Here is a 9813-nt window from a genome sequence, read left to right on the forward strand (position 1 = left end):
GCCCCCGTCTGAGGTTCTGGGGTCCAGGGCGCTGCCTCACCACCCCTCCCAGGGCTGGGCAGAGCTGGCCCCAGGGCAGGAGCAAATGGTGCTTGGAACTCAAATTGCATAGTGAGATGGGTGGGTGGGCAATGGGCCAGGGGCTGCTCCCAACCAGGCCCGTTCACTACCAAGCTTGCCATGACATGTGGAGGGCCCCTGGGGTAGTGGATGCCTGCTGAGGAGCCCCCTCGGTGAGGTAAGCCCCTGGGCTCCTCCCTCTTGTCCCCAGGGCCACCCTGTCTTTCCAATGAAGCTGTGGGCCTGGGAGCTGCGAGCCCCCCTGTGCAGGGTGAGAGTGGGGGCCAGCCATGGCAGCAGGCACCAGCCAGATGCCCCCAGTAGGTGTGGTGAGGTCATGGGATGGAGTAGTTAGGAACAGGGCACCGAAAACTCAGAACAAAAGTACAGCCCACGACAGGCGCTCCCCTCCACCTACTGAGGTGGGGTTTGAACCCCTTTTGGTTTTCCCCATTTTCTTTCTTCAACCTCGGTGAGTAGAAAGTCACAGACGGGCACACACGCACACCATGGTCAGGAGTCCCGAGACAGCACGAGGCTGGAAGCCCCGGCCTCGCCGCCTCTCGAGCTACGTCCATTCACCTGGCAGGCAGCCTCGCGGCCATGGACAGCATTTGTGCTTCTGAGTGGTCGCAGGGCGCTTGGCGGGCACCCAGGCCAGAGAGTGCCAGGGCCTCCCTCCCGGCCCTAGGCCTGGAGAGCTCCCCCGGCGGGTCAAGCCCAGAGGAAAGACTGGGCAGGTTGGCTGTGGCAGGGCCTCTGAGGGGGCTCAGGATGTCAGCCACGCGGGGCCTGAAGCAGAGGCCCCTCCACTGAGGTTTGGTCACGTCTGGGGAGCTCAGACGCCCTGGCTTGGGGTCCCAGGCCCATGGACTCCCCTCCCCACTCTGCCCTCCCACATCCCCATTTTTGGTCCCAAATACCAGCACAAAGAAAGGAGGGGTTCACAGAGGAAGGGCAGGGCAGGGCAGAGCCTGGCCCCAGGGAGGGGATGAGGACATTTCCGGTCCAGGTAGCTGCCGGCTGCTCTGGGAGGAAGAGCCACGCGTCTGTAAACTGCTGGGGCTGGCGGCCCGTCCCCCTGCGGGGCCCGGCCTTGACCCCCGCACGTGGCCATCCAGCTGCCCTCTGGCTGCCCCTGGCCTTGGCACAGGCATCAAGCCTCGAGGGCTGGGCTGGTTGGGCCAGGGCTGGGGCCGGAAGGGGCAGCACATCCGATCCTGATGTGGCGTGGCTCTGCCCTCCATGGCGGGAAGCACAGCAAACATCGTACACTAAAGCCAAAAGCACCGTAGGGAAGCCTCGCTCCCACTTCACCGGGAGGGAGACCGAGGCCACAGGGACCTCAGTCCAAAGCCTGCGGGAGGTTCATTCCCGAGGACAGTCCTCCTGGGGCAGCACCTGCCTGGGGAGGGGTGTCCAGGCCCTTGGGCTGCCTGTCGGTCTTTGGCACCCCCTGGAGCACCCCATGAAGAAACGCTACTGCAGCCTTGACTCCCAGCCAGCTGCTCCGGCCTTGGCTCCAGCCCAGACTTGGGCTCACGTTGCCGGCTCTGGGCCAGCCAGGGGCACCCCGTGGAGGCTGGGGGGTGAGGTTAGTGGTTAGTCCCAAGAGGGGACGGCAGGGGCTGAGGGACGTTCACAGACGGCTCGGGTCCAGCCCCTCAGGCTGGGCTCCTGGGATGCTGTACCTGTCACGGATGGAAATGGAACCAAGAAGGGAGGGAAGGGGGTGCCAGCGGTCCCCCTCAGCCCGCAGCCCCAGCCTGCCCTAGAGATGACAAATGTGGTTAGTGCAAAGAATGAACCAGACACAGCTGCCCAGTCTCTGGGTGGGGGAAGGGGGTTTGGCACCAAGAAGGCAGCCAGCACTGGGTGGCGGGTGAGCAGCCCGGGCTCCACGTGGCCTCTGCTGTCCATGGAGGGCTGGGGCCTCCGGCAGAGCGGGTGCTGAGGGAGAGAGTGAAGCTGAGGTGATGGAGAGAGGCCCTGCTGGAGGGGGCCTCTGGCAGCTGGCAGGAGGGTGAGCCTGTGGGTGGGTGGGCTGCACGGGCAAGGAGGGCACTGCAGAGAGACAGGCACGCGGAGGGACCATGAGGGGACCGCAGGGCAGAGATGAGCAGGTGGCACGTGCCCATCCCTCAGTGGCCAGGAGGCGCCAACATAGAGCGGCCCCAGCCGTGCCTGTGAACTAAGAAGGGGTCCACTGAAGTGCCGGGCAGGAGGAAGGAGAGCTGTGGAAGGAAGGGCCGGCGACAGCACAGGTTGGGTGCGGCCAGGACTTGTGGGTGTGGCGGCCATCTGCAGAGGGAGCGTGCCAGGATAGTGGGTGGCGTGCAGGGTTGGGGCATCGGCTGGCGGTAGCGTTCAGGTGTGACCCGAGTTGGCGGTACGGGCCCAGAGCCCCTGCGTCTCCACTGTGCCCCTGCGGGGAGGGGAGAGGAGGGCAAGCGGCCTGCAGACGCGTCCGGGGTAGGCCTGGTGCAGTGTGCGAGGGTCCGGTGGGTGGCCCAGGTGGAAGCGGCAGTGCTGGCACAGGGAGGGGCAGTTGGCACGTGGGGTGGGTGGTTGCCGGGCGCCGTCTAGTGGCTGCCGCTGGAGTCGGGGCGAGGCTGGCTCGTGGCGAGGTATTTGGCTCTCATGCTGGAGGTGTACTGGAGGGAGACAAGGGGGAGGCGTCAGCAGGGCCCCTGCATGGCACACGCAGTCAGGGGCGTCTTCTGTGTGGTCCTCACTTGGCTGAGCCAGAAGCCCTGGGGGCAGAATGGGACAGCACAGGGTGCCCTGACAGAGCCTACAGGGAGGGGCTCAGGAGGGGCCGTGGGTTGGGGGGCCCTGTGCTCTGGGCCTGGCTGGGGCTGAGGGAGGGGCAGCCGCCAGACTCGCCAGGTTCAGGGCAGGGGATGTCTGCTCTGAGGAGGGGTGTACACACGGCCCCCCCATGCCCACATCAGCGGCATTCGGGCGTCGGGCCAGGCAGAGCTCTGCCACCCCCAGAAGCCACAGCTCCACGGCCCTACCTGCACCCAACGTGCCCAGGACCTGAAGGACACAAACCAGCCACCCTTCAGGGCCAGGCCAAGGCCTCCTCCCAGCCCAGGGCCAGGTCCTCCTACAGCCAGGCCATAGCATGCAGGAGTACAGAGGCCCCAGCCTAAGGACATCCCCCGGGCCACTCTGCCCCTTCACTCCATGGAAGGAGAGCCCCCTAAGCCACACAGGAGACTGGAGCAATGCCACCCCCCCACTCCTGTGGGGGACCCAACTGTGGGCTCCTGGAGGTCTTGGAGTTAGGAACAGAGGCAGCTGCAGGGGGTGCTGCCGTGTGCCTGGCTCTGCAGCGGGCCTGCACATCGTGGGCGCCCTCGTCCAGCCAGGAGTGTGAAGGTCTCATGTGTGCATGAGAGTGCATGTGTGTGCTCACAGAGAAACGCACACGCGCGAGGCACGTGCTGAGGCCAGACAGTGCAATGGACCCACAGGCCTGACATGGGTCAGGAGCCGGCAGTGGTGAGGAGACCTGGCAGGCCGGCTCCCATCCCAGGTGGGCTCCAGAACCCCAGGGCCCCAGGTCCATCCCCACAGTCCCCAGATTCAGAGGCACAGAGCTTCCCGGGTCCCCGAGAGCCCTCCTGGGACACCTAGGAGGTTTCAAGCAGCCCGTGGGAACGCCATGGAGGGGGTGGGAGGAAAGAGCCACGGCCCAGAGCCTCGTCATTCCACGGACATGCAGCACAAGGCGGGGGGTGGGGTGGGATGGGACGGGGCACACGCCCAGACCCCTGAAGGAGCCCAAGCAGGCACCCACACCACCGTGGGGCCAGTGGGAGAAGCTCGTGTGCTCGCCGGCACACGCCTGTCCGTGTACACACCCCCGATATGCAGTTGGTGCCTCCAGGGCAGGGCCTGCTGGCCACACACGCACGGCCCTAGGCACATACAGGGGTCTGGGTGCATGGATTCCTCACTGGGAGGTGACAGAAGGGGCTGGGGCCACTTGGAGCTGGTGGCAGAGTCCCCAGAGGCCAAGCAGCTGGGCAGGGGGAGCCTGGAAGGGGACTTGCCAACCCCACTGTGAGGCTGGCAGACCCAGAGCCGGCATTAGAAGTCTCTGGCTGGGCTGCGGCGCTCAGAGCTGGCCCTGCCAACAGGAGCCGGACAGATGGAGCCCCAGCCCAGTGCCGACGGGAGGGCGGCAGTGAGTGCAGGGCAGAGGCGGGAGGCGCAGGCGGGTGGCCGTGCGGGATGGGGGACCCGGTGGGTCAGTACCTGTCGCTCTGAGGGCACAGCTACCACAGCGTTCGGGCACTGTCCATGGGCTTAAACTGCCAGCCCGCGTGGCTGCCAGAGTCCAGGGCAGCCAGATAGCGCTAGGAGGGCCCAGGGTGGGTGGGGTGCAGGAGAGAGAGAGAGAGAGAGAGCGCGGCCTCAACGCCAGGGTGCGGGGCCGGGAGTGGGCTGTGGGCCATGTGATGACAAGGACGAGGGCAGCCGAGCAGGACTGGGCCTGCACCTGGATGGCCTGAGGCTCACAGGGCTGGCCCCTCCCAGGCACCCCAGGCCCAGTTCTGTGCTACAGGGGACCATGACAGCGGCTCCGGGATGTGGATTTCTGAGCAAGGCAGCCTTCAGCCTCCCAAGCCCTGTCTGCCTCCTCCCCGGTCCCCCAGCTTTGCCACAAGCTCCTTCTTTTCGGCACCCTGTCCCCTCCTGCCTGTGTCTTACTCAGGAAGTCAGAGGGGATACCAGGCCTGGGCTGGAACAGCCATGGGTGGACACTCAGGAAAAGATTCAAGGAAGAAAAAGAAAAGGAGGCAGAGTCAGGGCCCCGGGAACTGGAGCGGTGGTACCCCACAGGTCCAGAAGGCACAGAGAATGGTGGGTGAGGCCAGGGAGGGCCTGGTGCAGGGCCGTGCCTATGAGCTGGGAGGGCCACAATGGGGCCATACCTGCCCGCCCACCCGCTCTGCTTCCCCAAGAAAGGGCCTGAGAGCTGACCCACTGGGCGGCTGGCCCTGAGGCTGCCCACTCTGGCCCCAGGGCACTCCAAGGCCGGCCGGGAGGAGCTGGCAGCCCCACCCAGCCCTGTCTACTCAGGCTGGGCGCCATGCAGAGAGGTCCCAGCCAGGAAGGGTCAGCTAGGACCCCGGTGGTGGTGGCTCACAGCTGCCCCCAGAGCTTACACTAGCCGCACGTGTCACACCAGCCCACCGATGCAGTGGAACAGCGGATCCCCAAGGCTGAGCAGCCCCCCCATCCACCCTCCTGCCCCAAGACTTACTGAGGGCGGCGGGGACTCGCGCCCAATGAGTGGGGTGTTCTCACAGCGGGGGTTCTGGAAATTAGCGTTCTGGCTCCTGAGGCATGAGGGGAGAGAGGCTGTGAGTACCTGCCGGCCACGTGGTCCCAGCTCCAGGTCGGGGGGCCCATGGGTGGGCCACCTGTGCCCACCCAGCTCTGCCTGGCATCCCCCATGGATCCTGACTTCCACAGGGATGGGCATATCCATTCTCACTGGGGGTCCGACGACCCCAGCACAGTAACAAAGGGTTCAGAGAGGGCCCACAGAGAGACCCCTGCCCACCTGGGCCCAGCCAGAGTTCACTCCCTCCAAGCCACCTGGCCACCAGGTAGCTGGGCCCTGAGGTCCTTGGCCACAGAGTCCTTGTGCCCTGGACACGGAACCTCCATGTGACCACGTGGCCTCCCCATGGCCCCTGGACCAAGTTCACCTGGGGCAGGAGGCACTCAAGGCCAGGGCTGCCCAGCCCGGAGGCCGCCCCTTCTCTAACCCCTTCCATCGAGCTAGCCCCAGCCCGGATCCAGGCTCTCAGCTGCAGCTGATGTGCCTGCTGGCCCCGCTAGGCGCCCCTCAACTCACATGTACTCAGTGACCGGGGCATTGCTGACGGTGTGGGCCGCGGCCGGGATGCTGGTCTCACTGCCATAGCTGCTGCCACAGCTGTACAGGCTGGGCATGTGGACGCGGTAAAGGCTGTCGTGCGCCTGCCGTGGCCCTGGAGCGGCCTCTTCCTCCCCATCCTCATCAGGGCCTCTGTGAGGAGGGACACACAGCACAGGCTCAGGCCCCAGCAGGAAGGAGCTGGCCACAGACCCACAGGGGTCGGCTCTGGTGCAGACAGACACGTCTGGTTCCGGTCCTGGCTCGGCCATGTGCATATTACATGTGGGACTATGGGCAGGTCACCTGGCTCTGCATCCAGCCCTGCCCTTGCAAGGTGGGGTGCTAAGAGACCTGTGTGGTCACCTGAGTGCCGGGCCCTGTACTGCGGCCTGTGCATGGCAAGGCTGGCTGGCTGCTTACTGAAAGAAGAGTGCGGTGCCCCTCCTGGGAGGGCACAGGAGGCTGGGGTGTCTCTTGGTTCTGCAGGATCCAACCGCACCCTTGGGTGGCCTGAGCCAGTTTTCCCAGCCCTGCTGCCCTCTGGCTTTCTGTCTTCCACTCTGCGTGAGCCTCTGGCACTCTGGAGCCCCTCCACGCCCCAGGAGGTCCCAGATGGGACCCAGGGTAGGTTGCCTGGCAGCAAGCACTTCAGAAACAGGACAGTGGTAGCTTTTGGCTGCGCAGGGGCCACCAGCCAAGCCCCTCACACGCAGTGGTTCATTGAGTGCCCACTAAACACTCCAGCTGAGTCCTCTTACAACTCCTTTTTTACAGTGAGGGAAACTGAGGCCCAGGGTGGTTAAGTGACTTGCCCACATCATACAATAGGCAAGGATAGAGACAGGATCTGAATCTAGCCCTGTGGGTCCAGGGCTATGCTCTTATCTACTCCCCTATGTCTGCCATCTTTGTTGCCACTGACACCGTCACCACCACCATCACCACCATCACCAACATCACTAATGCCATCACCATCACCATCATCATCATCACCATCATCACCACAACCACCACCACCATTACCATCACCATCACCACCACAACCACCATCACCATTACCATCACCACCAGCATCACCACTGCCACCACCATTATCATCACCATCATCATCACCACCATCATCACCCATCACCATCACCACAACCACCATCACCACCATCATCATCATCACCAATATCACCACTGCCAACACCATTGTCATCACCACTGTCATCATCACCATCACTAACATCATCACCATCATCACCACCACCATCATGATCACCATCATCACCATCACCACCACCACCATCACCATTATCATCATCACCAACATCACCACTGCCATCACCATTATCACCATCACCATCACCACAACCACCATCACCATCATCACCACCATCACCATCGCCATTACCATCATCACTATCATCAATGCCATCACCATCACCATCACCATCATCACCATCACCACCACCACAACCACCACTATTACCATCATCACCAACATCACCACTGCCATCACCATTATCACCATCATCATCATCACCATCATCACCATCACCACAACCACCATCACCACCATCACCACTATCACTATCACCACCATCACTAATATCACCACTGCCAATACCATTGTCATCACCACTATCATCACCATCACCAACATCATCACCATCACCACCACCATCATGATCACCATCATCACCACCACCACCATCATGATCACCATTACCATCATCACCAACATCACCACTGCCATCACCATTATCACCGTCATCATCATCACCATCACAACCACCATCACCACCAACATCATCACCATCACCATTACCATCATCACCACCATCACCACCACCACCATCACCATTATTACCACCATCACCACTGCCATCATTGCCATCACCATAGCATTATGGCCACCACCATCATGATCACCATGACCACCACAATCATCACTATCACTGTCATTACCACCATCACCATCACCACCATGACCATCATTACCACCATCACCGTTATCACCACCGCAATCATCACCATCACCACCTCCATCACCACCACCACCACCATCGGCAGCATCACCCTCACCATCACAAAGGAAAATCACAGAAATCCAGACAAAAGGAAGAAATCTAAGCTGAGCTACCTGCCGTCCATGTGGGGCCACCAAGCAGCAGCGACAGTCCAAGAGGGGAGGCGAAGGTCTCAAAGATAAGTCATGGGAGCCCCGGCAAGGGAAGGGGCCTGTCACCTCCATACACCACTCAACCCAGTACTGAGTGGGGAGACTCAGGCAGGGGCCGCCAGGACCCCCACTTCAAAGGGAAGGACATAGTGGCTCCAGGGGAGCTGGCTTCTATCCTGGTCACTCAGCTGGGGGCTACAGCTACCTGGACTACCCCGGCAGAGCTAAGCCTGCACAGCGGACCACTGACCTTTCTCCCACAGCTCCGCGCACCTGCACCCCATGGTGGGGGACCCCTGCCTGGGAGGGGGTGTGGAGTAGACAGTCTGAGGCCAGCTCTCAGGGCGTAGGGCATAGAGCCAGTCTAGGGACAGGGGACCCCAGTCTTCCCCGCTGCCTGCTCTGGACTCCCGCAACCCAGGCCAGGAGCTCCTCCACGCTGTTTTCCTCCTGTGGAATGGGGAGGCTCACCTGGGAGCCGGCAGCCTCAGAGACACTACAGAGGCCTAGGGAGGGTCACCAGGTGAGGAGGTGTCTGTCCCTCACCTCTGGGACTGGCACACAGGCGTCCATAAAGGCATGCCCCTGAAGCGTCCTGCATGCCACGTGGCCTGGGGCAACCTCCCGTGACCCCCGGGGCCCCTCACCTCTTCTGCTGCCAGGTGTGTGGGATGCTGCAGACGATGGAGCTGAACATGAGGGCTGTGACGAAGGAGAAGAGGGCCAGGTAGATGAGGCCCTCCACACCGTCATAGCAGAAGCCGGTCAGCGCCTGCACGTAGTCCTGAGGCCGCGGGACGACGAGACAGCAGGATCCAGAGACAGGAAGGGTGGAGGGGGCAGTGTGAGGCCCTCAGTCCAGCCACGGTGGCCTGGACCACCCCCCAGAGGCGGGACTGAGGACCCACTGTCTGCTGGGGGTCCCCATCCTCCTGAGCAGCCGCTCCCCTGTTCCCACCCCACGAGCCGCTATGGCCCTGCCCGAGGCCCTGCCTCTCACCAGATGCAGGCTGCGGCAGTCCACCAGGGCGGTGAGGTGCTGCAGGTTCACCTCCGTGCCGTTCAGCACCTCCTGGACACGGAGGAGGGGGTCCTGGGGGACACGCACCACAGGTGGTCAGCACTTCATTTGGACGGAGAACCTTGAGCCAGCTTTGCCCTGTCTTGGAAGCCCCCAGGTCTCCCTCCACCTCACAGTCTGCCACTGAGATACCCCCCACCCTGGGGTCTCAGTGCAGGTCCTAAGGACGAGGACTCTGGGCCTTGAGAATGGTGACCTCAGGCCCCTCCCCAGACCCATGGGGTCCGCCAAGGACACGAGGACCCGGGAGCGCCTGTCCAGTGTGGTCGCCACTGTGTGAAGACAGACCTCCCTTTATTGTAATGGGAGAAACAACAGAACCCCCACATGTCTACAGACAAGGACCTGCTCTGCTTTTAAAAGTATTATTTCAGCCAGGCGTGGCAGCTCATGCCTGTAATCCCAGCACTTTGGGAGGCTGAGGCAGGTGGATCACGAGGTCAAGAGATTGAGACCATCCTGGCTAACATGGTGCAACCCCGTCTCTACTAAAAATACAAAAAAACTTCAGGCGCGGTGGCGGGCGCCTGTAGTCCCAGCTACTCGGGAGGCTGAGGCAAGAGAATGGTGTGAACCCGGGAGGCGGAGCTTGCAGTGAGC

General features: G+C 62.6%; 1 protein-coding gene across 1 annotated transcript in view; it reads right to left on the minus strand.

The window, feature by feature from the left end:
• TTYH3 (tweety family member 3) overlaps nucleotides 1–9813 on the minus strand; it is a 34757-nt gene continuing 24944 nt past the window's right edge. Inside the window, exons 10-14 of the mRNA XM_011956970.1 lie at nucleotides 9133–9225; nucleotides 8780–8916; nucleotides 5942–6115; nucleotides 5342–5417; nucleotides 1–2714 (exon numbers count right to left, since the gene is read on the minus strand). Coding sequence (XP_011812360.1) covers nucleotides 2643–2714; nucleotides 5342–5417; nucleotides 5942–6115; nucleotides 8780–8916; nucleotides 9133–9225 — 552 coding nt within the window. The 3' untranslated portion in view covers nucleotides 1–2642. The remainder of the gene's footprint in view (nucleotides 2715–5341; nucleotides 5418–5941; nucleotides 6116–8779; nucleotides 8917–9132; nucleotides 9226–9813) is intronic.

This window comes from Colobus angolensis, unplaced genomic scaffold, assembly GCF_000951035.1.
Source record: "Colobus angolensis palliatus isolate OR3802 unplaced genomic scaffold, Cang.pa_1.0 Scaffold43, whole genome shotgun sequence".
In the NCBI taxonomy this organism is placed as follows: Eukaryota; Metazoa; Chordata; class Mammalia; order Primates; family Cercopithecidae; genus Colobus; species Colobus angolensis.